The sequence below is a fragment of the Diabrotica undecimpunctata genome, chromosome 9 (assembly GCF_040954645.1).
Source record: "Diabrotica undecimpunctata isolate CICGRU chromosome 9, icDiaUnde3, whole genome shotgun sequence".
In the NCBI taxonomy this organism is placed as follows: Eukaryota; Metazoa; Arthropoda; class Insecta; order Coleoptera; family Chrysomelidae; genus Diabrotica; species Diabrotica undecimpunctata.
The window spans coordinates 118143770-118171225 of NC_092811.1; the positions used below are offsets into that span (position 1 = coordinate 118143770).

At 33.1% G+C, this 27456-nt stretch overlaps 1 protein-coding gene across 3 annotated transcripts in view; it reads right to left on the reverse strand.

Annotated features, from left to right (window-relative positions):
• Window positions 1–27456, reverse strand: part of cu (NADP/NADPH phosphatase nocturnin) — a 94725-nt gene that overhangs the window by 55684 nt on the left and 11585 nt on the right. The window contains exon 1 of one of the 3 annotated variants that reach the window (XM_072544612.1): window positions 17069–17589. The exons of the other annotated variants lie outside the window; for them this stretch is intronic. Coding sequence (XP_072400713.1) covers window positions 17069–17283 — 215 coding nt within the window. The 5' untranslated portion in view covers window positions 17284–17589. Of the gene's footprint in view, window positions 1–17068; window positions 17590–27456 lie in introns of those variants that run through there. 3 annotated transcript variants of the gene reach the window in all.

Below are 27456 nucleotides of genomic sequence, written 5' to 3' on the forward strand. Positions count from 1 at the left end.
TTAGACTGAAAGGCATTCTGAGAAATTCAAAATGGCCATGAGGTACAGTGAAAGAGGTTTTTTCTATAGATGACTAGATGGACTTTCGGGATGGACTTCTATTTGATGGAATCGGGGCAGTTTTCTGATTCGACGTTGAAGTTTTGGGTCCATCTAGTTGATGTTGTCATGTGTCGTGCTTCTGTACATATTGTTTCTACACCACTCATTGGTCGAGGGTTGTGAGGGTTTTGTGTTGATCGAGGTAGATTTGAGTTTTGGTATTTATTTGTCGTGTTTTTGTGGTAATTTGTGTTTGAAGGTCTTGAATTAAAGTTCAACTGTAATTGTTAACATTATTATTAAGCATAGTTTGTAAATTTGTATACTTTCAAAAATAAAGTTTTTTTTAAAGTGTTCTAAGTGAGAAAATATAATTATATCGACATATACAACTTATCAAGAGTATGGAAAAGTATAAAAATACGCAAATTAAAAATATACACATAATAAATAATAAAAAATATTAAGATACTTAAATAAAAATATTATTTCTGCTGCTAATATATTCTTAATACGGTCACGATTAGTGTAGACAGGTAAATATAAATATCCCAAACAAATAAAATATCATTTTAAAACCAATCATAAAAAAGGTAAACATGTTTTTGAAGACAAAAAGATTGATTAGTTCGAAGACCCCAATAATCGATGACATACAATGGTAAGGTTAATCTTAAATTTTCGCAACAAAAGTTCGATATTTATGATAAGTAGTAATGCTCACAGTATTGATGTTGATATCGTTTTTTGCAAACATTATGTTTAGATTAAAATATACTTGAGACTGATATAATGTATAGTATTTAGAAAATATGGCAAAATAATTGTAGAGGGGTACCAAAATATCACATTAAATGAAATAATTTATCAAGATTAAGACCCAGAAAATGGTCGCCAATCCTAATCGAGAAGGCACTTCGGAAGAGTATTAAGACTGAAGTTACAAATATTTTTTCAGTACAACATATTGGTTTTTTCTTTTAATAAATAATTTTTTTTTCTACTTTTAGCTGCATTATAATCTTAAATATAAATATTATTAAACAAATATACTTTAATTATAAGAATCAGTTAAACGCGAAGGATGTTTGAGAAAAAAAATTGTAGTAGCAAAAAATGTGTTAATTGGTATAACGTCAAAATATTGCTTTAATCATATTAAACAAATAAACACACACATCAACAATGTCTAGGGATACTTCAAAAATATTTAAATAAGTAAGATATTATCTTCTAGAAAATTTTTAGCTTTGAATATTCAGATTTTTGTATTTCCTAGTGATTTATATGTAAAGAGATTTAAAAAAAAACAAAAATTTATTTCTACAACTCCACTAATTGTAATAAATAATCATTAAAAATGTAACATAAACATTAAGTACCTAGTATGACCCCCACCGTCTTCTGTCCAATATATCCCTGCAGCTTCAACTCATTTTCAAAATTAGGTAATCAATTATGTTTTGGTCAGTTACAGTAAACTCATTATGTAAACAACCAATCAACTCTTCTTCACAGCCTGTCTCTAAAGCATATATTCCATAAGTCGTTAATTTATTTAGACCAGGAGATTGAAGGAGCATCTTCGTACATTAGAAGAAATATTTGAAGTATTTCATTCATAACATCCTGAAGTAAAACAAATTTAATTCTTTCTTCAATGTTAATACCATAACGGTACCACCATGATAATTGGGGTCGTAGATATAACTTTAAACTGACCAGAATTGAATAAACTGAAATTCTAACAGCGTAGCAGGTGGGAATATGCAAGACGGAGTCGGATAGAGGATGCTGAGAAGATCGGTGTAGCCAACTGGAAATTCAAAAAACAGACAAAGCAGAATTTCGCGGAAAAAGCTTTAAGAGCTATAGTACCGTGATGAGGACAAAAATGATGATGATGATCAAAACAACCAGTAAATATTATAGCAGAGGAAATCATACTGCCATGATTTATATAAAGACGTCCAAGACCTATAACAAATCTACCAGGATACTGATATATCTGAAAGCGAACTAAGGCTGGTGATCAATAAACTCAAGTAAGTTGTCGTTCCATCGTTTTCGTCGTCTTCCTACTGATCGTTTTTTTATTGGGGAACCGTCTCTTGTCATCTTTACTACTCTATTTGTTGTTACTCGGCTTATATGATCATTCCATTCTACTCTTCTATTTCTTACCCAATTGGTGCAGCATACGTTGTAAATCATCTTCACTTTGAGAGAGTAGTATTGCGTCGTCTGCATTGCAGATTATTTTAAGTTGTTTTTTTCCCATTTGATATCCTTTTTTAGTTCTTACTTGTTTTATTATTTCGTATTATTTTATATAATCAGGTTGAACAATAGAGGACTTTGGTAGATATTTACGATCGTTTTGATTATTCCTAGAGGTATCTCTCTTGCATACAGTAAGTGGATAACGTCTTTTAATTTGACCCGGTCAAATGCCATTGTAAGGTCCACGAAACATAGATATGCCGGTTTGTTGTATTCTAATGATTTCTCTTGCACTTGCCTCATTATAAATATAGCGTCGGTGCATGATCTTCCTGACCTAATACCTTGTTGTTCTTCTGCTATTGTTATAATTTTATTCAATTTATTTGTTAATTTTAGTGTTGTGTTTAATAAATTAATTCCTCTGTAATTTTCCGGGTCCGATTTGTCTCCCTTTTTGAAGAGAAGTATTAGGATGCTTGATCTCCATTCTTGAGGAATTCTGTTTTGTTCTATTATTTTTTGGATTAGTTTCAATAGTTGTTTGGTCAGATCTGGTCCTCCGTACTTTAGGAGTTCGTTCGGTATTCCTTAATTCTTCCTTTACCTCTTCCTCCTCAATATTTATTTCTTCGTTTGTCGTCACCTCTGGTGTTGGTGATTCATTATCGTCAGCTTTAGCAAATAGGTATCGAAAGTAGTCTACCCATGTTTCCTTCTGAATGTGTTTCGTTTTTATTAGTTCGGTCATCTCTTTTCTTTGTCCTCTGATCATTCTCCATATTTCTTTTTGTGTTCCGTAGAAATCGTGTTCCATCTGTTTTGAGAAACCCTGCCAGAGTTCCTTTTTTATTTGTCTAACTAAAGTATTCGTTTCATTTCTGATTCGTTTATAGTGGTTGTATGCCTGTTGTGTTTTTTGTGTTCTGTATTGTAAAAAGTCTTTCTTCTTCTTTTCTTCACATTTTGTCTTCACTTCCTCTCTAAACCATGGTGTTTTCTTTTTTGATATGTAAGTGTTCGTTACTTTCCTCTCTCCAAGTGATTCTGTTGCTGCGTTAATTATGTTATTTTTGAGTTTTTTCCAGTTTTCATCGATGTTATCGTTTTCTAATATTTCATTCCCAGCGATCTTCTCTGATATTCTTTTTCTGTATAAGTATTCCGTGTGGAGTCCGTATTTAGTCCTTCGACTTTGATTAATTGAACTATTCTATTCTATACAAATAAAATATTGCAACAAGTTACAAAAAATTTTACAACAAACTACAAATAAATGAGTATAAAAAGTTGCAAATAAATGAAAAAAACATTAGCACATTAAAAATAATAATTCAAGTCCTTTATTCATCTTCATAACAATTTGAACAGAGGTTCCTTTGGTGCTCTTGGCCAATATTTTTCTGGTAAATGATCCAAATTATCCTACTGGATTAATTTTTTGATCTAGGGCAAATGTGACGTCTTTTCTTCGTTGTTTGTCCAACCACCGGAGTAGCTTGAACTTCTTGAGGTTCTTCTTCAAAATGACTTTGAAGTCGTTTTTTGATTTTTCTCTGAATGTGTGAGTCGTCTTTTCTTTCAATTTGTTACTCTCGAGCCAACTTTTTCAAAAAATTTCTTCGGTTTATAGGTTCGTCAATGTTTGAAGAATTATACATCACAAGAGCATTTATAGTGCAAACGTTAAAAAGATGGAAAAAAGAGCCACGGGCCATCTTCGTGTTCTATTATAAAATGTTAATAGTTCTGGCTTCTGAGACTCTCTAGATTCAGCATCAATAGCTGTGTCCCTATGTAAACTTTAAATCAGTATAATTGATTTTGATTTTTTTGGCACATACGACAAAACAAGGCTATTGCCTATAATATCGAGGCCAATAAAGTACATTCGTTCAGCAAATTCCCATCTGTAAACAAACGCACGTGTTGATATTCGTGAAGACGCTATTAAATATAATTTATTGCCTTAAGCCAGACGTATTCTCCCTTTACAGGTCCAAACTTGCCAGTCTGTTTAAATTCAAATTGTAGCGTGTTGGTTTTTAAGTTAATATATTGTGTGTTATATGTTATAGTTATTGTTAAGTTATTTACTGGTCGTGTTATTTTTTAGAGTTTAGTTTAAGTGTTTAGTATTAAGTTTTATAGTGTGTAGTGAACTTTTAATATCCAAAAACAAAATATTTGTTAATCAAAAGTAAAAATAGCTTGCGATAATCACTTTAATAAAGGTAAGAGAAACCAATATTTTAATTTATTGATGTTTCGAAAAGTTTTATTTCCTTTTTAGTCCATTTATTCACAGTTTTTGCTGTAAATATTAAAGAATCACTTGAATTGACATGAAATTTGGTATATATATAGCTAACGACAAAAAAAGTGGTATTGTGCCGATGTGTGCTTTTGCCATGGGGTTGAGTTTGACCCCTTCTCTTACTTACTTACTTACCTTCCGTGGTTGTATTTGTTCTACCCCTTCTCGGGTGTGAAAAAACACGCGTTCAAAATAAGTCCAGAATTGAATAAACTGACTAATTCTAAGCAACTTTTATTTTATACAGTTTTTGCACAAAGTCAATACTTATCGAGTTATCATATTCACTCGCAAGAATATGATTATTTTTCAATAAAAAAAAAACACGTTTTTAGATGGTTTTCCGCAAATAGCTCAAAAAATAAGTATTATATCGAAAAATATATTCTTAGCAAAAATATGAAGTCTGTACACTCAGTAAAAGCAGAGTTGTAGCTAATGAAAAGTAATTCAAATTTCAAATCGAATATTTCAACGAGAAATATCAAAAAAATGAAGCACTTTTCGGGGAAAACTCGCTGTGTGGGAAAGTGCTTGTTTTTTTACTCTTTTACGTTGAAATATTCGATTTGGAATTTGACGAATAAGAACCTACATTTTATTAGCTACAAATGTGCTTTTGGCTTTATACGTACACTATTTTTTTGCTATTTTATAAGCTATATTTTTGCTAAGAATATTTTTTCGATAAAATACTTACTTTTTGAGTTATTTGCAAAAACCATCTAAAAACCTTTTTTTTTTGTTGTTGAAAAATGGACATATTCACTGGCAAATAACTCGAAAAGTATTGACTCAGTGAAAAAACTCTATAAAACAAAAGTGGCTTAGAATTAGTCAGTTTATCCAATTCCTGACTTATTTTGAAAGTATGTTTTTTCACCCCTGAGAATGGGTGAAACTCAGCTCTAGGGCAAAAACACACATCGGCACAATATAACTTTTTTTATTTAATATGTTAGGTATGTGTATGCCAAATGTCCTGTCAATCCAAGCTGTTCTTTGGGGAGATTTTATCGTGAGTGAATGGAATATTTCTGAACTTGAAAAAGTATACGGAATGCAGTTTCATAACTTGACCGATATTTTCGATAATGCTGGTTTTATTACAATACATATTATTTTTCCCTAGGCTATTTTGACATTCTCTCAATCACCTAAGTACATTAAGTTATTGAAGATAAATAATAGAATAACAAAAATGTCTATTTAAAACGGAAATGCAGGAGAACCCTACAATTTCGAAAAGTGCAATTTCTATTAGAGTAACAGATAAAACAGGTACTGATATTGTTTCCCATTATTTATTTTAGAGTGCGCATTTTCACTTTATTTAACAAATATTGTTACTTTTTATCTATTGTAGGCGTGTGTAGCCGTAGTGTACGCAAAGAAATAAATTCTAAGTTTCAACGTCGTCAGCGAAACAGCATTTTGTTAGACAGGACGAAATTGTCTTGTGGAAACGAGAATTTCTGATAAAAATTAAGTCCTACAGAAATGAAAACCGTAAAATTTACTTCTTAGACAAGACTTGGCTTAACGCTGGTCACACCAAATCTAAAGTATTTTTTTTTTGTCCAGTGTTATCCATTACACAATATTATCCACTTTCAGTACCATTTAGCCAGTCTTAGGAATAAGAAAAATACTTCGCCAGAAGTAGGAATATATGTACGTTATATTATGTTGGCAAATTTATATCAAGATAGAAAAAAAAACACTATTAAATTTTTTTTTTAATCAAATATGGTTATTAGAAGATATTTCAGATAGTTGGAGAGAGTACCGGGTGATTCCTATTCTCTCCCTAAAAAAATGAGGAACTTGGACAATATATGGCAAAATAGCTCTTGAAATAAATATAGAGCCGCAGAAGAATTTATTATATTATATTATAGAAGCTTATTAAGGTTGACAGAAATAAAGTATGGAAGAAATTTTGGAAAAAATACAATATATTTTTCAAAAAAGGGTGTCCTTTTAAAAGCCCGGTGGCAAAATCACTGGTTGTGAATAAAAAATAAATAAAATCTAAAGTATGGGTCGACAATTCGGTAACGTCTTATAAACAAGCGTTTTACATGGACTTTCTATGGAGTTAAAAAATCCTGCAGGTAAATTTTTATGTGCTTTTTCACTTCAAGTAAATTTTAAAATAATAAAATTTTCAGGAAAAGGGAAAAGACTAATAATTGTCACATTGGCCGTGAAGATGGGTTTGTTCCAGAAGAACTGTGGGTGTTTGAATCAAAAAAAGTGGGGACTACCATGAAGAGATGAACGGGAAATCTTTCGAAAATTGGTTCAAAAATATACTGCCCCGATTAGAAGACAACTCCATCATCGTATTGGACAAAGCGTCTTCCATCATTCCAGAAAATTCCAGGAAAAAATTCCAACTACTGCTTCTAGAAAAGCTGACATCCAAGCGTGGCTGAAATAAAAAAAAAAGGGTTTGCGGACTCCATATTAAAAGTGCAACTTCTGGCTATCGTTAAGGAAGATAAGGGATAATACAATAAATATATCATTGATGAGATGGCAAAAAGCCAAAGCCTGTGTTAAGGCTGCCTCCATACCATTGTGAGCTCAATCCGATTGAGTTCATCTGGGCAGAAGTAAAAAATTATGTAGCAGCCAAAAACACTACTTTCAAATATGCAAATATAAAAAATATTTTTTATGATAAAATAAATAATATGTGCAACACGTTCAAAAGAAAGTCGAGTCCAGAATGTGGAAGTTGGACATTATAATAGAGAACCATATCGAACCCATAATAATAAATCCAGACGAAGACAGCAGCACATGTAGCTCCTCAGACTCTGAGTAATTTAAGTGGTATGTTTTATTCTTTGTCAAACTTATGACAATGCTGTTTTATTTAAAATGTTCACTTTGTTCTGTATCTCTCAGTTAATGAATATTTTATTTTAGCACATTTTTCTTCAATGGAACATTAAATTTTGCTCACAATGATTACATTTCAAGAAATTCTTACACTAATAGTTTCAAAAGTAAATATTTTAAAAAATATTTGACTTTGACGTGCGTTTGTTGACAATTGGGAATATGTAAAATGAATGTAGTTTAGTCACCTATCAATTTTAAAAACATAACATACTAACGTTATTTAAAAATGTAATTTTCATTACAATCAATTGTGGCTTAACTCCATATAAACATCTTATTTAATTTAAAAATGTTACGTTTTGTCTATTTTACTCTATGGAGTCTAAACATGCACTCCATGAATGAATATCGATAAAAAAATATTTCTAATAAAAAATTAAATTAAAATCCAAAAGGAAATGAAAGACGCACTGGAATTATAAAGAAGAATAGTATAAGTTGTTTTTGTTCGCCATTTTATTTGACCTCCACACTTTTTTACGATTATAGATGATATTTGTGCTTCGTTGATTTTTGTTTAGTTTATAATTAATTATGTACTAATAATGTAACAAAATTTTTGTATTAATACGTGTTTTGTTAGAGAATTTCCGTTTAACCTGTAGGAAAAATCTGCCATGAAAATGTAGACTTTTATCTTGTCATTAAAAATAACAGTAGAATTTTCAAATCAATAGAAGTTTCAATTTCAATTTCAATGTTGAAAATTATTCACGCCAGAATTCACACTAAACTGGAGCTGGATATTAGTGACACACAATATGGGTTCCGCAATGGTATGGGTACCAGAGAGGCACTATTCTCCTTCAACGTGCTGACGCAGAGATGTTTGGATGTTAACCGTCCTCTTTACGTCTGTTTTATAGACTACAATAAAGCGTTTGATAAAGTAAAACATGACCGGCTCATGGAAATTCTAAAAAATAAAAACCTAGATGAAAGAGATTTAAGGCTAATAACAAACCTTTATTACAATCAGCGAGCAATAGTACGAATTGAAAAAGAAACATCTGAAGAAATGGAAATAAAGAGAGGAGTCAGGCAGGGCTGCATACTATCACCTCTATTATTTAACGCTTATTCGGAAGAGGTAATTCGAGAAACTCTGGAAGATGAAACAGTCGGCATAAGAGTAAATGGAGTCTTAGTTAACAACATCAGATATGCAGATGATACAGTAATAATAGCCGATAGTTTACAAGACCTGAAAAGACTCATAAGTAAAATAGTAATGTGTAGTAGGGAGTACGGACTCTCGCTAAATATCAAAAAGACGAAGTTTATAAAAATTTGTAAAAACAACCACAATACTAACGAAATCTTGACAGTAGAAGGCCAGCAGATCGAAAGAGTAAAAAGGTACACTTACCTAGGAACACTTATAACAGAAAATAATGACTACACTGCAGAAATCAAAGTCAGAATCGAAAAAGCACGTTCTAATTTTATGAAAATGAAAAAGGTCCCATGTGGCAAAGATTTAACATTAGCTCTTAAAGTACGCCTAACAAAATGTTACGTATACAGTGTACTATACTATGGAGTGGAATCATGGACGTTAAATCTAGACACAATAAGACGACTTAACGCTTTTGAAATGTGGACCTATAGAAGAATTATGAGGGTTTCCTGGGTAGATAGAGTTACGAACAATAAAGTACTGAGAAGAATAGGTAAAGAGACGGAGTTGAACTTACAATTAAAGAAAGAAAGCTACACTATCTCGGACATGTGATGCGGGGCGAGAAGTATGGCATCCTGCGACTCATAATGCAAGGAAAGATAGATGGCAGAAGAAGCATCGGAAGAAGACGACTTTCACGGCTCAAGAACCTGAGAGAATGGTTTGGATGCAGCTCAAAACAACTTTTTAGAGCTACTGCCTCAAAAATTAAAATAGCTATGATGATTGCCAACCTCCGTAGCGGGGATTTTACCTGAAGAAGAAGAAGTTTCAATTACCTCTGCCAAAAAATGAACCTGGCGATTTCAAGAATCAATGTAATTTCTATTTTGGGAATTATTTCTAAACAGGATTGTCTTGAAGAATATAGTTTTTTATATCACAGAATATTTATACCTATTTTTAACACATATCAAGGGCATTTAGGGATAATTTATACGTGTTTTAATAAGTGGTTATTTTTTAGAAAGTTATTGATAAATTAGTATATTTTTATACATATTTGACTAAATTGAACATACTTAAACCGTTGATTGAATATTCAATCAACGCTTAAACAAAAACGATAAATAGTCCGGAAGAAAATGCTATGAAATAAGAAAACTGTATTAGCAAAAAAAAACAAGTTTTATGTCGATAAAAATGTTCAGTGTTATTGTAAATATCGTACCAATAAGATATTTAATCCGAGAAAAAATGTTAAGAGTGAAAAAGAGTTGTTGTGTAGTTTAATTAACTTGCAAAGTATAAGGACCCAGTACATTAGTGCCATACACGACCAAGTGTGTTGTTATAGGTAATGCCATGTGCTGTGGTCCTTAGGTTTTCAGTTTTGCCACTGATTTGACAATAAAATGCAATTGTATTACAAAGTATTATTGGTATTATATTAAATTGCTAAACGAACGTAAGCTAGGTCAATATTACTACGTCAACAATTCTACTAACCCGAATAAAACTCGTGTTGACTTCATCTGATTATAATGATATATGATTAGACCATCGTAAATCGTAACAAATACAATAATAATGAGGTGTCTTTGTGTACTTCAGATTTATATAACTATTTGTCAAAATAACCGTCTGTTTTACCATGATACCGGGTCGCTCAACGATACGACGCGGCGTGTGCCTTTATTTAATTATAATGATCAATGCCAGATGAATATTGACCTCTTGGTTCAAACGAGTTCGATCTAATTCCAGAGTCAAAATACTACGGAAGACCAGTATCGATCATCGGTGGATAGGTATTCACACAGTAGTGCATGGCTCGTTGTTGCCAGGTGAAGCAATTAATATGGACTTTGAAGTAATTGAGTAAAGCAAAGGTGACGAATGGAACAATGGGCGACTGTGAGACCATTACTTGTAGTGCAATGCTCGTTGTTGCTCGGCGACACTTACATCGAACTTTGAAGTGATTGAGTAAAGCAACGGTAACGAATAGAATAATGAGCGATTGTGTGAAGAATACTTGCTGTAGTACGCCTGGATTTCTTTGAAATGTACCCAAAAAACTGGCAACATCCCCATCGAGCACCACGAACTACCGTTCATTGATCATTGTTCGCCATCACGCTTCATTGCCCTCTGTACACAATGACTACCATCAACCATTGTGTCTTCTTCTTCTTCAGGTACCATCTCCGCTACGGAGGTTGGCAATCATCATAGCTATTTTAATTTTTGAGGCAGTCCCTCTAAAAAGTTCTTTTGAGCTGCATCCAAACCATTCTCTCAGGTTCTTGAGCCATGAAATTTGTATTCTTCCGATGCTTCTTCTGTTATCTATCTTTCCTTGCATTATGAGTCGCAGGATGCCATACTTCTCGCCCCTCATCACATGTCCGAGATACTGTAGCTTTCTTTCTTTAATTGTTAGTTCAACTTTCTTCTCTTTACATATTCTTCTCATTACTTCATTGTTCGTAACTCTATCTACCCAGGAAACCCTCATTATTCTTCTATAGGTCCACATTTCAAAGGCGTAAGTCGTTAAGTCCATTGTGTACTAAGGTTTTATAAGCAGACTTTAGAAATTAGATCGTGAAATTAACAATTTACAAAAAGAAAAATTTTTCCATCGATTTTTAAGTTAGTGATGCCATTTATAAAAATAAAGAAAAGTAGAGAACCAAATACTGAACTTTGTGGTAAATACACGACCACATACAATGCTTTTGTGACTAGAGCCAGTATCATTTGCTCTAACTATAGTTTATTTTTATGAACGAGAGAGTAATTAGCATAATTTTAACTGGTACCTCCGACCACTCCATGGGCGTGCTCAAGATTAATTGAAAAATTACTTTGAATAATTGTAAAAAATAAATGAATTATTTCAGTGTTATAAAGTGTTATGTGTATGTAAACAAAAGTGACCTCTTTTATCACACACTATATTAGAACTGACTGGCCTACATTAAAAAGGGTTTTAAAAAATTCACATTTTTTTTAATTTTTAAAAATTACAAAAGAGAAAAAGAGTTTTTAAAACCGTCTAAGGTATGTTAAATAGATGAATAAAAATATTAATATAAAACTTACAGCTACTTGTTACAAATCCAAATCAAATTCAGAAGATGAACTTTCAGAACCAAGATTTATAATAACTGGCTCGATCATTTTATCAGTAATATTGTCCAGCTTCCACATTTTTCCCTCTTCTTTAATAGTGTGATTTACTGCCTTTTCCCAGTTTTCAGGTTTTACATTATTTACGGCCTCCAAAAACAACTGTTTAACATCACGAATTTTAAAAGTGGTATTTTTTCTTGAAACTTCACTCTTTATCTGTGCCCATACCAGTTCAATCGGGTTTAATTCACAATGATATGGTGGGGATCTAAGTACTGTCATTCCACGATTTTTGGCAATTTCATCAATTTCGTATTTTTTAAATTTTTCTTTATGAAGGGCACACAACGAATAAAGTTCCTTTCTTATAGATCCGGGATGGTACGTAATATTTTTTGAACTCAGCCAATTCTGCAAGTCTTTTTTTAACCACTTGGTTGTGGGCAGTCCTTCTATAAGTCTGGAGTGATAACTTGCATTATCCATTACTATTACACAGTTCTTAGGAAGAAGATCTATCATTTGTTCGAACCATTCTTGAAAGACATCAGCGTTCATGTCTTCATGGTAGTCACCGGTACGAGTTGATTCAAAAGTTAATAAACCACCTTCAACAAAACCGTCTGAACTGCCAATGTGTACTATTATTAGCCTGCGTCCCTTTCCTGATGGTGGGTTTAAACCAGTAGATAAGTTATTTACAAAAGCGTGCCTTTGACTTGTAACAGTTTCATCCTGCCAAAATTTATTTGGTGTATGACCCTCGTTGATCCATGTTTCATCAAGATAAAATATTTTTCTTCTTTGGTTTCTCATTTCCTTTATGGTTCTTAGAAAATGTCTTCTCCATATGACAATATCGCTTCTTTCTAATAAAATAGACTTTCTGGGATTCTTTTTCCAGCGGAAGCCTATTTCTTTTAAAAGTTTCCATAACGTACTTCGACTCATTTCTGGGTAATCCTTATCATCTCGAACTGAGACAAGAACTTTATCCAATGTTGGAAATTCTTGTCTAAAGAAGAATTCATGCACTTTCCGTCGAAGTCCTTCTTTAAAATGATATTCTATTTGAAATTTTGGTTTCCCTGGAGCATTACGTGGCATTTGAAAACTACCATATTTCTCTTCTTTAATAACTCTGTAAATCGTAGATTTCCCAACACCAAGTGTACTGCTAACTAACTCAACGGTCTCATCAACACTTTCACATAAACGTTTGTCTGTAAATGATTTAAAACAATTAAATATTAATGTTTTTTCATTAACTGTTAGAGGACCAATTTTTCGGCGTTTACACGGCACTTCCAAATTTTCCATAACACTAGTATACACAATAAACTGCACCTTGCAACTGAAGTACCTACTTTTAGTGAACTGTTAAGAATTTTGAATACGCCACTTGGACCTTCCTACAAAATGGAAAAACCCACTATCACATTTTCTGTGGAATAAGTTTAGAAGGTAATTATCTAGTCAATTACTGTCGTAGATTCCTGGAATTAAAGAATTAAATGTTTGATTGTTGAAACCCTTACTTCGTGGAATGCACTCATTTCAGATAAAATAAAACGTTTTATTTTATCTAAAGAATTAAACTTTATTTTGCAAATAGGTAGGTACTTATTAAACTTTTATTGGTTATATATAACCAATAAAATAAACATCTTACATTTCTTGCAAATTCATTAGTACCTGTTAACCTCCATCACTCCGACACTGGCAACCTTATTTAGGGATTAGTAACCCTCACAACTATTGTATTCTATTCTGTTCCAACCTTTATACCTGGTGGTCATAGTCAATTTAAAATTGTTTTCCTATATACTTCTGTAAACTTGTTGACAAATATCTGTTTTTCATTGAGTCACCCGTATCAACAGTTTAGGGATTTGCATACATAATTTATTGTTTTATTACTCTCTCATACATAAAAATACACTATAGTTGTTTCCTATTTCCCAAGTAAGATTGGAGCCAATTTAAAGAAATATCACGAGTTCCGTAGAAATTTAGCTTTTTTATCAAAATGTCGTGATTTACAAAAGGCATAGGCATTTGGCATAGTTACAAAAAACAGTGGCAGTATAAAGATTATTGTTTAGTGCTTGATAGACCTCATGTAGTACAGAAAACATAGCATATCTAGTACATTTATTAGATAAAAAGCCGAACTGACTTTGTGATAAAGTGTTGTTTTGCACGAGAGAGGACATAAGTCGGGCTTTTATAAGTTTCTCAATAATTTTGGATAGTACCGGTAGTAAGGCAATAGGTCTATAGTTGCAGACATTCGATTTTTCACCACCCTTATGAAGAGGAATAATAATGTCTGTTTTTGGGCACTCTGGAAATATACCTTTTTCAAAGGAATCATTAATTAGTGAGACCAGGACTTCCAACACATGTTTTGGGAGAGTTAAAAAAGTTTCTTTTGTAACATTTTTAAAGCTTCCCAGTCGATTTTGATATAGTCCTTTTCCATCATATTGATAACACATTATGTATACAAATCCTCAACAGGTCAAAAAACCATAGGCGTCACCCTATACTTGTTTTGAAATAAATAAAAAAAATTAATATTTTAAGATGCCGTCAACAATTCATTATCTTTTAAAAAATCTTCTGTAAAATAAGTGTCCACTAATCTCACTATACCTTTTTTGTGCGTAAAAAACGTCGGTATATATGCCACACGATTATTGTTAATTATACACGGGTGATTAACGAGAGAATTCAATGTTTCACGAAATAAATTAATGTAAACAGTAATTTAAAGGTGATTATTGTTTTCTATACAAGTTATCGCCTGACATAAAAAGAATACCTTCTTTGAACGATTACCTGGAATTGCTGATAAGGCTTCACTAATGATAGTTTAAGTAGTTTTTATGCCACATTACAGCTTATGCCAATAATATAAATTAGAAATTGATTGCATCTTCCATTTAGTTTGTAGATGTACATTGTTCATGTCTTACCTACCTACGTTTTTGGTGTCGATATTTTGTTATTTGCATTTAAAAATGACGTCAACAACAGGTTTTATCCCGGTTAAGTGTAGTTTTAAATGTGCCTTCAGTCTAAGAGAGAAAAATATAATATTAAATGTACACGATGCACTTGTACATCAACGCCCTTTAAGTAATGTTCGTGAAATCGTTAACATGTGTTCAAATATGACAGGGGTTGGAGAAGCAACAATTTATAGATTCCTAAAAGAAAGAAAAGGAGGAACTGTTTCCTCTCCCAAGAAGAGTGGAGGGAGTAAACCCTTGGAAGTTGAAGAAATACATAAAAACATGATAAGACGCAGCGTCCACTCATTTTTTTTTAATAAAGAATTTCCAACATTGGACAAAATCCAAACATTAATTAGAGAAAACGAAGAGTTACCAATCATAAGCAACAAGAAATTATGGGGACTATTAAGAGAGATGGGATTTCGTTGGCAAAAGAATAGAAGAAAATCCGTTTTAATTGAAAAAGATTACATTGTATGTTGGAGACGAGATTATCTAAGAACTATTAAAAAGTACCGAGAAGAAGGGAAAACAATTTTTTATTTGGACGAGACTTGGCTAAATGAAGGTCATACTGTACCATATCTATGGGTTGATACAAATGTGAAAAGTTCCCGTCAGGCATTCATCGAAGGTGTATCTACTGGAATAAGCAATATTCCCGTTGGAAAAGGACGCAGACTCATAATAACCCATATTGGAAACGAATACGGTTTTGTCAATGGTGGATTATTAAGTTTTGCCTTAAAATCAACCAAAGATTACCATGAGGAAATGACTGCTGACGTTTTTGAAGAATATTTTGAGCAAATGTTGGATTTAATTCCAAAAAATTCTGTCATAGTTATGGATAATGCTAGTTACCATTCAAGACTAGCAGAAAAATTGCCAACAACGGCATGGAAAAAAGGGGAGATGGTTGGATAAACACGCAATTGAGTACAAGGAGAATTCGACAAAAAAGGAATTATTACCTATTGTAAGGCAACATAAAGCACCTTATAAAAAAGATATAATTGATGAAATGGCATTAAACCGTGATGTAATTATTTTACGTTTACCCCCATACCACTGTAATCTGAATCCGATAGAAAATATATGGTCTCAAGTAAAGGGTGAAGTCGGACGCAACAACAAAACTTTTAAATTAGAAGACCTACAGAAATTATTAGAACATTCCTTCAAACAAAAGTAACTCCAGAAAATTGGAAAAATGCTGTTAATCATGCTCACAAGGAAGAAAATAAAATGTGGAATTTGGATAATATGACTGATGCAATGCTGGAACCGGTAATAATTAACATTGGAGTTGAAGATTCCTTAGATTCTGAAGAAAGCAGTGAATCTGAAATGGAATTTGATTAAAATAATATTCATTTTTTTTACAAATCGGCCCCTGTTACGGCCACAAATTATTTTATATATAACCAATAAAATAAACATCTTACATTTCTTGCAAATTTATTAGTACCTGTTAATCTTCATCACTCCGACACTGGCAACTTTATTTAGGGATTAGTAACCCTCAAAACTATTGTATTCTATTCTGCTTCAACCTTTATAATTGGTGGTCATACTCAATTTAAAATTGTTTTCCTATATACTTCTGTAAACTTGTTGACAAATATCTATTTTTCATTGAGTCACCCGTATCAACAGTTTGGGGATTTGCATACATAATGTGCTATCAATATGATGGAAATGGACTATAGTACATTATTTTAAGCTGTTTGATAAGTTTTAGATAGGTTTATCTGTAGTTGGTGATATATTCACTAACAAAGACGTTGGCAGTAAATTTCTTGAGCTACAGTAGTGAACGCATATTCTTGGCTGATATGCGTATACCTTTGTTGGTCCAGGGTTTGTGATGTTTTGACTTAATTGTAATTAAATATAATGCTGTATTGAAAATACAGACAAGCCTATCTAAAAAATCACTAAAATTATAATCCACCTCCACAGAAGGAAAGTGCCACTCAGAAGTCAAGAATAAATTTTGGAATTTGTAGTAATGGTGGCAAAAAATTACCAACAATAAAGAATTATAGAAATAAAGAAAGAAAAACAAATAAGAGGAAGAAAAGAAAGAAAAAATAAAGAGGAAAAAAAACAAAGAAGAAAGAGATAAAAGAAAAGACAAAACAAAAAAAATAATAAGGAATGTAAATTAAGTTAAAAGAAAAAGTTAAAAACTTGTTAAGTAGTACAAAAGTAGAGTTTGAGTTGAAGATACAGTGGGAAAGATAATTGTATATTTTTATTATAAAAACTATGTATTACCTCACCAGAATCTGCAACAGCTGCCTTGGTGGCACAAAATTCCCAGAAACTTCATCAAAAGAGCCGAATGTGGGCTGCACGTTTTTCACTACCCTTCTTCTAGTATTTGGCGTGGTATTGAAATTAGTCCGAGACAAAGATTCAGCTAATGCCAATTGTTCGCGAAAATTATTCAAATTTATATTAACTTCTTCGACCGATATAGTAGTCGACATGACGGTAGTTTTCGTTAGATCGTTAATTAAGGTAACAGAATAAAGAAGATGTATAAATGATTTATAAGTTTAAAACTGTTTTTTAACAAAAGTGTATTTACTAAATTATTAGTAGCACTTGTAACATCACGCACGCACATACAATGTTCTTGTTTTACACCGATGTTGATAGTTTTCTTTTTATATTCAGCCGATGTCGAACCAATCTATTCTTACGACGATTTTTGACCTGGCACCGATGTGTTTTGAATAATATTTGTATGAATATATTAAAACATGTGCAAATTACAGTAAATAGTTTAAGCCGGTGGTGTGGAAAAGTTTCAAGTCGGACTGGAGTCGGTAAAGTCCATCAAAAGCTTTTTATCTCGAGCACTTACGATAAATCCAATGCAACCCCGACGAGGTGCGAGGATTGGAATCCAGGTCAGGCTTTACAACTATAATGCAATATTTCATTAAAAAAAATTATATTTAATCTTTACAAGAACAAAAAATTAAATAAAAATGGTTTATTACTCAAACGGTTTGTTTACAAATTTATTTATTGTATAGCACTTGACACATTTACATTTAAATGTACATATATTTTAAATAAAACATAGTACATATGTTTACAAACGAACATCTAACTTATTTATATAGTCTATCGACTTTGGAGTCGCCATTAGGAACTCCTCTGATATGACAGATGGTTTGTGGTTGTCCGCAGTCACAGAGTGGGGATGGTCGTTTACTCCATTTGTGCATCATGTAACCGCATCTGCCTTGTTGGGTTCTGATTCCTTATACCTTGATAGATTGGCAGGATCTCGGTACTAAGTATCTTTCTGTACTCACTAGGAGGGAGTGTATCCGCCGTAGTTTGGGTGGTGGAATGTTCCTCAGTACTGGGAGCCATTGCGTAGAGGTGGATTTCATAACGCCAGCAATCATTCTCATTGTATTATTCAATTGGGCATCTACTTTGTGTATATGTGGGCTGATAAGCCAGGCTGAAGAGCAGTATTTTGCGGTTGAGAAGACAAGGCCCAGGGCAGATGATGGCAAGGTGAAAACCGGTGCTCCCCATATTGTGCCGCACAGATTCTGGATGATGTTTCTGGATTTAAAGTTTCACTCTGTTTTTAAAAGATGTTCCTTGAAAGATAGGGTTCAGTCAAGAATCCCCGCAAGGGACTTTGGTGTAGTGTTTTCGAATTGGATTTTGAGTTTTCTTCCTGTAAGCTTGTTAATTAGGTGGAAACTGGAAACCTCTGTTTTGGTAGCGTTGGGTTGAAGTCTCCATTTACGGAAATACTTTTCCACTGTGTGTAAGTCCGCCGTGAGGATATCTTCTGTTTCTTCAAATGACTTACACCTTGTTGCAAGGAGCCAGTCATCGGCGTAACCAAACTTCATTGATCTGGTTTCTGGTATATCAGCGATGTACAGGCTAAAGAGAAGAGGAGCTAGAACAGATCCCTGAGGCAGTTCATTCTTCAGTTTTTTTTTGGGGTGCTAATTTCGGTTCACACGACTTCTTGAATAGTTCGGTCAGCTAGCATGCTGTTGATTATTTGAGCAGTGGATTTACAGGAGATTGTATACAGGAGCTTGTATATCATACCTTCTCTCCAGACTGTGTCGTAGGCCGCTGTTAGGTCTATGAATGCGGCTGCAGTTTTCTCTGGAACCCTGCCTCAATAAATGTGGTAAGTGAAAGAACCTGATCTGCGCGTTTCTTTTCGGTCGGAAACCTACCTGATCAACCGGTATTGATTCAAGTAGCTTTGGAATAATTCTGTCGTAGATAAGTCTTTCTAGTAGCTTGAACATCGCCCATAGTAGGGTTATTGGTCTGTAGTTCTTAGGGTTGTTATCATTTGGTTTCCCTGGATTTAATATGGCAATGACCTTTAAGCCTTTGAGTTCCTGTGGTATGGTACCGTTCTTCATAATATCTGTGAAAAAGTGGGCTATCTTTTCTCTCGCATATTTTCCGGTGTTAATTAAAAATTCGGGATGAATTTTTCAAAAATATCAAAATTGATCAAAACCTGGTGCTTTGTGTGGTTTTACATCCTTGAGAGCTATGGTGACTTCTTCGCAAGTACAAGTGAAGGAGTATTTGGTTTCTGTAGATTGGAATTTTAAAGTTTTGAGCTCTCGTTTTACCTTGATTGTGTGTGGCTTGTCTTTCGGATCCCTAGATGTCGATACCAGATGTGAGACAATAGTGTTTGGGTTAATTGTTGTTTTGTTCCTTGTTATGGGAGTTCCACTTCCTAATTTTCTTAGTAGTGTCCATGCTTGTCTACTTGATGTTCGAAAATTAAGACTTTCAACAGTTTCCGTCCATTTTTATTGTCTCGCTGCATCTAGGCTATGGAGCAGTTCATCGGCTAGTTCTTAATAGCCGCTTTCAAGGAAATTTTGGTACAGTTTTTAGCTCTTATGGGCCAACTAGGAATGTATTCTTTTCGATAGTCTTTTGGTATATGCTTTCTGGTCGTGCCTATTGCGGCCCCAATGAATCTTTTGCAATTTCTAATGGTAGGTTTTTTGTTTATAAAATTTATAGCTGTTAACTTTTCATATAAATATTTTACATAGTGTATGTACTTCGAGTACATATTTTGACGTTGCTTTTGTTAATTTTCTGACCACTTTTTCCAGCTCCTTCATAACTCCAGATAATAAAACAATTTGGTCTGCATAAGCTAGACAATTATCTCCAACAGGCTATTTATGGTACTCCAAAGAAGAAGAGAAATTGATAGTCGGAGGCGTGTGTTTCTTTATTCACAAAAGAATTGCCAACAGAATTGTTTTAATAAACCAAATCTCAACCCGTGGTCTAATTAAAAATCAAAATAAGAGCAAGATATATCCTTAAGATCATTTACGTATACGAACCTACTACAGGACAGCCAGACGAAGAAGTCCAAATATTCTACGATCAAATATCCTGTACAATCAAGGAAAATCCTGTAAATTCTTAATAATAAGTGGCAATTTCAACATTTCAGCATTTTCCTTTTGGAAAAGAATCTCTATCGAATAAACAGCTTCTTTAAAAAGAAAAAACACAGAAGATGGACATGGGAAAACCCAGATGGAAGCACAAGGGACGAAATCGATTATTTCTTGATAAATAAAAAATAAATATTTGAAAACGTAAATGTGTTATATCAGTTAAATACAAGCAGTGATTATACGTTATTAATCAAATTAAAAAAGAAGATATAACTATTATAATGGGTGACTTGAGTGCGAAAATTGATAAAGTGCGGTGAATTCATTGGTGATTTTGGTCTAGGGAAGAGAAATGAAAGAGAAGAAAGATTAAAACTATTTGTAGATGAAGAAAAATTTGCATTACTAAATACGTTCTTCAAACTACCACCAAGAAGTTTGTATTATTGGTCTCTCCGCAAGATAACCAGGAAACACAATACGGAATCAAATTGATTATATAATGGTGCACAAGATATTCCGTAATAACATATCATCAGATCATGTTCCTGTTATTGGTAAATTCAGGTTTAAATTTAAAAAAGTTATAAAAAATGTGATATGAGAAGACTCAAAGATAAGGAAACAAAAGAGGCAGTCGCACGGATTCTTTCAGAAAAGCTTAGTAACATGGAGCAAACATATGATCCAAAAGAATCACTCCAGAATATATGTGAAACCCTTTACAAGATCAGAGGAAAACACCTAATAGAATAGAAAGAGAAGAAGAAAACTTTGATGAATGACAATGTACTTTAACTCATGGAAGAAAGAAGAAAATCAAAGAGCAAAAGAAAGTACAAAAATATTCTGATACAAATAAGAACCGAAATACAAAAGGCCAAACAAAATTGGTTAAAAGCACAGTGTGAAGAGATAGAGTTGTTGGAACAAAAATGCGATACAGTTAATATGCATAAAAAGATAAAACAAACAACTATAGTCGGTTCGCTATATTTACGCGGGTTTCGGATTAAAAATGTTATTGTAAGTACCCAGTTTTAATTACCTGCTCTTTGGGGAAATATCAACTGGTCAAATGAAATGAAAAATAATCCATAACTTGTTTTAATTAAATAATAATGGAAAATCTTTTATATAATTGACAGTATAATAAGGAGAATTACTTCATTAATGGAGTCTAATGTGGCTAATATAAACCTAATAATAATTTTATATTACACTTCACACAGAAAATATGGTCTATGTATATTTGTTCCATGGAGAGAATTTCTAATGAAAAATAAAAAAATTTAACTTGCCAACAAAAATGAAAATCAGTCATTATCATCAAAAATATCATAATCGTCATTATCATGACTGTCATCACCATTAATTGTTATTATGATTGGACTTATTTCGTTTATTTTATTTTCACGAGTCCACCAATCTTCTATTAGTTTCTCGCACTTGAATATACAGTTGCACCACACTTCTGGAGTTACAATTGAAAGTGCCTTTCGCCAAGTTTCCCAAACTGCGTCGTCGCTATAACCGTTAGGCCCAATATGGTTGTCATAATATTGTTTTGCTATTCCCCATATATATTCGATGGGATTAAACTGGCAATGATACGGTGGCAGACGTAAAACTTGATGACCGTAACTTTCAATAATCTGATCCACAACAAAGGTTTTTGGTTTTGCGTGGATATTTGCCAAGCGTAATAATTCTGATTTTAAAATATGTTGTGTAAATGGTATATGTTCCTTTGTCAACCATTCTTTAATTTTATTAACAGTCCAAGAATTCGTTGGACTTTTGTTTAATACTTCAGAATGGTAAGGTGCATTGTCTAAAATAATTACGCTGGGCTCACTTAAACCTGGAAGAAGTTTTTCATGTAACCATTTTACAAACATTTCTGTGTTCATATTATCGTGATAGTCACTTGATTTTGATTTAGATGAAAATATTAAATCAGCACCTTCTATAAAATCCGATATCCCTCCTGCATGTAAAATTATGTGTCACTTCCCTTCTCCATCAGTATGTTTGATAGACTTTACGTTATCATCTTGCCATATTCTCTTGGTTGCACCCCTAGAAAATATCCATGTTTCGTCTAAATATATAAAATTTGCCCTTTCTTCTTTTAATTTAGAATATTTTCTTAGAAAGTTAATTCTTTTATGCACAACAAAATTCTTTCACAAAGGGCTTTTCTGTTATCCTCCTTTTGAAATTTTAAACCCAAATTATGTATCACTTGCCATAGACTTGTTCTGCCAATTTCGTCAAATTTTCTATCTTTTAATTCCGAGAGAATTGTATTTGAGGTCACATGTTCCTTGTTGGCTCGCATTCGATAAATGGTATCACGAATTTCAAATTTTTTTCCATCTGGAATATCTTTCGTTTTCAATGATATGCGAGTTTTTCGGTGATCTTCTTTCGGCCGTTCATTATTGCGATTTTGTAATACTCCTCTTAGTTTGGTTTCACTAATTATTAGAGCATCACATACGCGTTGTTGAACAGACATTACCGATTTTAAAGGACCGCCATTTTCTTTTTCATCCGTAAAATACTTATGTACACTACAAATTAGACTATCTACATCTAACACACGTCTAGGCATTTTTAAATATTTCCACCAAACATACAATGTCAACACTGGCAAAGAATCAATTCAACTGCAATATTGTAACAAATTTATACCTACCCTAATGTTATTTTAATGTATTTTAAAATATGACCATTAATGCAGTTTTTACCTAATTTTCTGGGAAGTCGTTTACTGCAACTGGTTATCAATGAGTTATTAGCATAATTTTGTTAATCCGAAACCCGCGTAAATATAGCGAACCGACTATAGTCTTCAAAAATCCAACACAGCTAGCTGCAAGATCAACAGGGGAACATCATCACAGATAAAAATCAAGAAATACGCATATGGACCAAGTTCCTACAAGAACTCTTTGATGATAACAGGTCCAAACAACCTCCGTCCTACGTATGTAATAACCACTTACCAATCACATCAAAGGAAGTGGAAAAAACAATATCACAACTAAAAGACGATAAAGTTCCTGGACCTAACAATGCATATGCTGAACTCATAAAGCTATTTAAAACCGACGGTACTCAATGACTAACAAAAATATTCAACGTTTATGATTTACAATGGTATAAACAGTCTTTTAAGTAATGACAAAGCCAAAAAAGTAACTTTATTATTAGTGATGTGGCATAAAGGATTGTTGGAAACGAGATGCGAAACTTACTGAGAAAATATTTTAGCCAAGGGCAAGTAAAACAGTTATTACAAACTTCTGCTCGTCACTTAAAATACTCTTTGAGCTTCTGAAAACAATTCTCAATGAACACTGCCCACTCAGATCAACTTTGTAAAATGGACAAAGTGGACAGAGCAACATAGAAACTCTACGAAAGAGCAAAGAAAATGACCGAATATATTGTCTTCAAGTCCAGAATGTGGAAGTGACCACCATATGATTATTGCAAAAGTAATGGTGACATTTAAGAGAGAACAATTAAGTCACAAAAATGATGAAGTAACAGACATAGGAACAACCATAGAAAACATAAAATATAACCTGGAAAGCTTTAAACAAGATTCGACAAAGTTCTTATATAAAATTAGAATAGCTCAGAAAATAAAAAATATAGAAACAAAGGACTTAGACCCTGAAAGTCTGTATGAGGTAATTAAAAAATATATTCATGAAGCGGCAAATGAAGCACTGGGAAAAGTTGAAAATCGGAAAAAAGGAAAACCTGAATGGTTGTCAACGGAACTAAAAGAGAAAGTTCTCAAGAAAAAACAAGCATATCACATATGGCTTCAATCCAAAGATCCTCAAGACAGAGAAATATACGCTAAATGGAATAGAGAAGTTAAAAAAGACGTGGATAAGGCGAAAAATATAAACTGGGAGGCTATGTGTGATGAACTGGACAGATTTATGGGTGGAACAAAAGTAGCACAAGCTTGGAAAACATTAAAGCAGTTTAGGAAAAATGGGAAAAATGAAGACAACATTTCTCTCATAAAGTTAAATGAATGGGAAGAATATTATACGAAACTGCTGAAAGAGGATAGAGTAGAGTACAGATGGGAAAAGATAAGGGAATTAATAGACAACAGAGACGAAAGACAGGAAATCCCTATAATAACATTACCTGAATTGACGGAAACCTTAAAAGAGGTTAAAAACGGAAAAGCCGCAGGGCCTGGAGACATTCCCATAGAGCTGGTTAAATATGGGCCGACTGCACTTTTAGAATTAATAGTAGACCTTTTTAATAAATGTATGTGTGGAGACCAGGAAATTCCTAAAGATTGGAATAAATCTTATATAAGCTCCATATATAAGAGAGGGAATAAAAGAGGCTGTTCCAATTATAGAGGTATTAGTGTGACGAGCTCTGTGGGCCGGTTGTATGGCAGAATATTAAAGAAGAGGGTTGAAAGACAGATACAAGATATTGAAGAACAAAGCGGCTTTCGTACCGGGAGATCCTGCCTTGATAATATATTTATCCTACGACAAATAATTGAAAAGCGTGTCGAAAGAAGTAGAGAGACCCATTTGGTATTTATAGACCTTGAGAAAGCATATGATAGTGTCCCATTAAAGAAAATGTTTGAGGTCCTCAAAAGGTCCGGATTGGATTCGACGTATATCCGAGCGATATATAAATTGTACGAAAATGCAGTTAGTTGTGTAAAAATTGGAACCAGAACCTCAAATTAATTTAAAGTCACTAAAGGCCTAAAGCAAGGATGCTGTTTGTCACCGACACTCTTTAAAATATACGTCCAAGAAGCATTGAGGAATTGGAGAAATAAATGTAGATTTATGGGCATCGAGGTGGAACAAGAAACTCTGTATACATTGTTGTTTGCAGATGATCAGGTGGTGGTTGCAACCGAGAATCGAAAATTATTTGAGGAATATGCCAAATGGGGGCTTACTGTAAACATAAGCAAAACAGAATATTTAAAAATTGGAGGAAATACCACAGATCGGAGGCTTGAAAACGCAGTCATCAAAGGCTGCAACCAGTATAAATATCTAGGAAGCATCATATCAGCAGATGGCAGAGTTAAGATAGATGTACAAAACCGAATAACCCAAGGGAAAAAATGCATCCGAATACTGAATTCATTACTGTGGTCTAATAAAATAAAGATGCATACCAAACTTCGCGTATACAGAGCAATTGTAGAACCAATTACCACATATGGTGCCGAATGTTGGACGATTGACAAAAAATGAACGAGATAAAGTAGACGTTGTGGAAATGGATTATCTTAGAAGGTCATGTCGAGTATCGAGAATGGAAAGAATCAGGAATGAGGAAATACGAAACCGTACGTGAATTAGAGATACTCTTTCAAATAGAATACAAGGAAGGCAATTACAATGGTATGGTCACGTGACGAGAATGGAGGAGGAGCGGTGGCCAAAGAAAGCCTTAATGTATGTTCCGCCAGAAAGAAGGAAAAGGGGAAGACCACCAAATTCCTGCAGAAGAGAAATTACAAAAACAATGCAATCTAGAGGCTTAGAAGAGGGAGATTGGAGAGATAGGAAAAGATGGAGGCTGAAATGCGGGAAGCGGCAATCGCCGTAGGGCCCCCGTTATATAATGATGATATTGTCTTCAAGTAAAGTCATTTTTTTCTAAGGCTATAAATAATCAGAACATATTTTACAACCTAATCCAATAAAAACGTAGCTGCAAAAAGGATAATAGGCTTATTTAGAAGCCTAGATTCTTTTGGACTAAAATTTAAATGTAGTGTATACACAAAATATCTTTGACATCGCAGTGTGGTATAGGACCCTTTTAAATAACACTAATTTAACGCAATGTCATATAGAATTAACTTTTGATGTACAAATTAAATTAATATTAATCCGTCTCTGCTACAGACATCTAGCCTGTTTCTCCAACAGAATTACATAAATTTATGTTTTCTACTTTAAAGCGAACAGGATCACTTCATTGTTAGCTAACAAATGCTGGATATTCCAATCAAATCGCCAATTATGCTTAAGACATTTACCGAATTTGCTATGACACATGTATATCATTGGAAACATTTGATTGTCGTTGTAATAATTTCTTTGAATTAGTTACAAAATGATTGGTCTACGGATTTGAACCCAATGAAATAATTAGCGAGAATGAGAAATATTACATTGGAGAAAGTTGATAAGAAATACGAAGAAAAACAATAAAACTAAGTATTGTTATGTAATATAATAGGTTTTGAGTGGAACTCTTTATAGTCACTATTTGTATATGGTAAAGTAATAGAATGAATATAGTTAAATTCAAATTGACTGATGAATAATTTCTAGAATAGATATTATTATTTTTTCTGACCAGTAACGTCCCGAAGAAAACATGTTTATTGTATATTAACTATTATTGTATTGTAATAGAGTACAAAAATATTCAAATTGAAAGCAAATGTCAGACTTGTTATTTGAATCGATGTACGAATAATCAATTTTACATATATTTTGCAAAATACATCTCATCAATAAGTACCAACGACCTATCGCGAAATGCAACACTCGCTATCGTCAAAAAGTATATTATATTATGGAGGTTGGCAATCATAATGGTTATTTTTATTTTTGAACTTTCTGCTCTAAACAAATCAATCAATCTGCATTAATATTAATCACGTATATCCTTCAACCAAGAATTCTGTCTTCGGCCAACAGATCTTGACGACCAAATAGTCAGAAATACATATTTACGTTATTTATTTAGACATATAAAAGTCTAGGACAAGTCACGCTGTTTGTCCGATAGGGTAACTACGATACCTAGGAAAAAAATCTGAAATACCAACTGACATTTCAATCTACTGAGTCAATCATATTTTGTTTTTGAAACGAGACGTTTAATTATTACGAGGCGTGTTTTTTAAGTAATTACCGTTTTGGAATTAAAAAAAGACGTGCAAAGATATGGCAATAATTTTATTATTACATGAAAGCCTGTACCTTAATCTACTTACTACTACTACTACTGGTGCCACCAGTTTTTGAATACCCTCCTGATAAAATTCTGCCGCCTGACTTGTTAACCACTGCATCACAATTGTTTTGACTTCGTTATCGTCTTGAAGACGCTGACCGGCCAGGTATTTCTTCAAGTGCTGGAACAAATGGTAGTCGCTGGGCG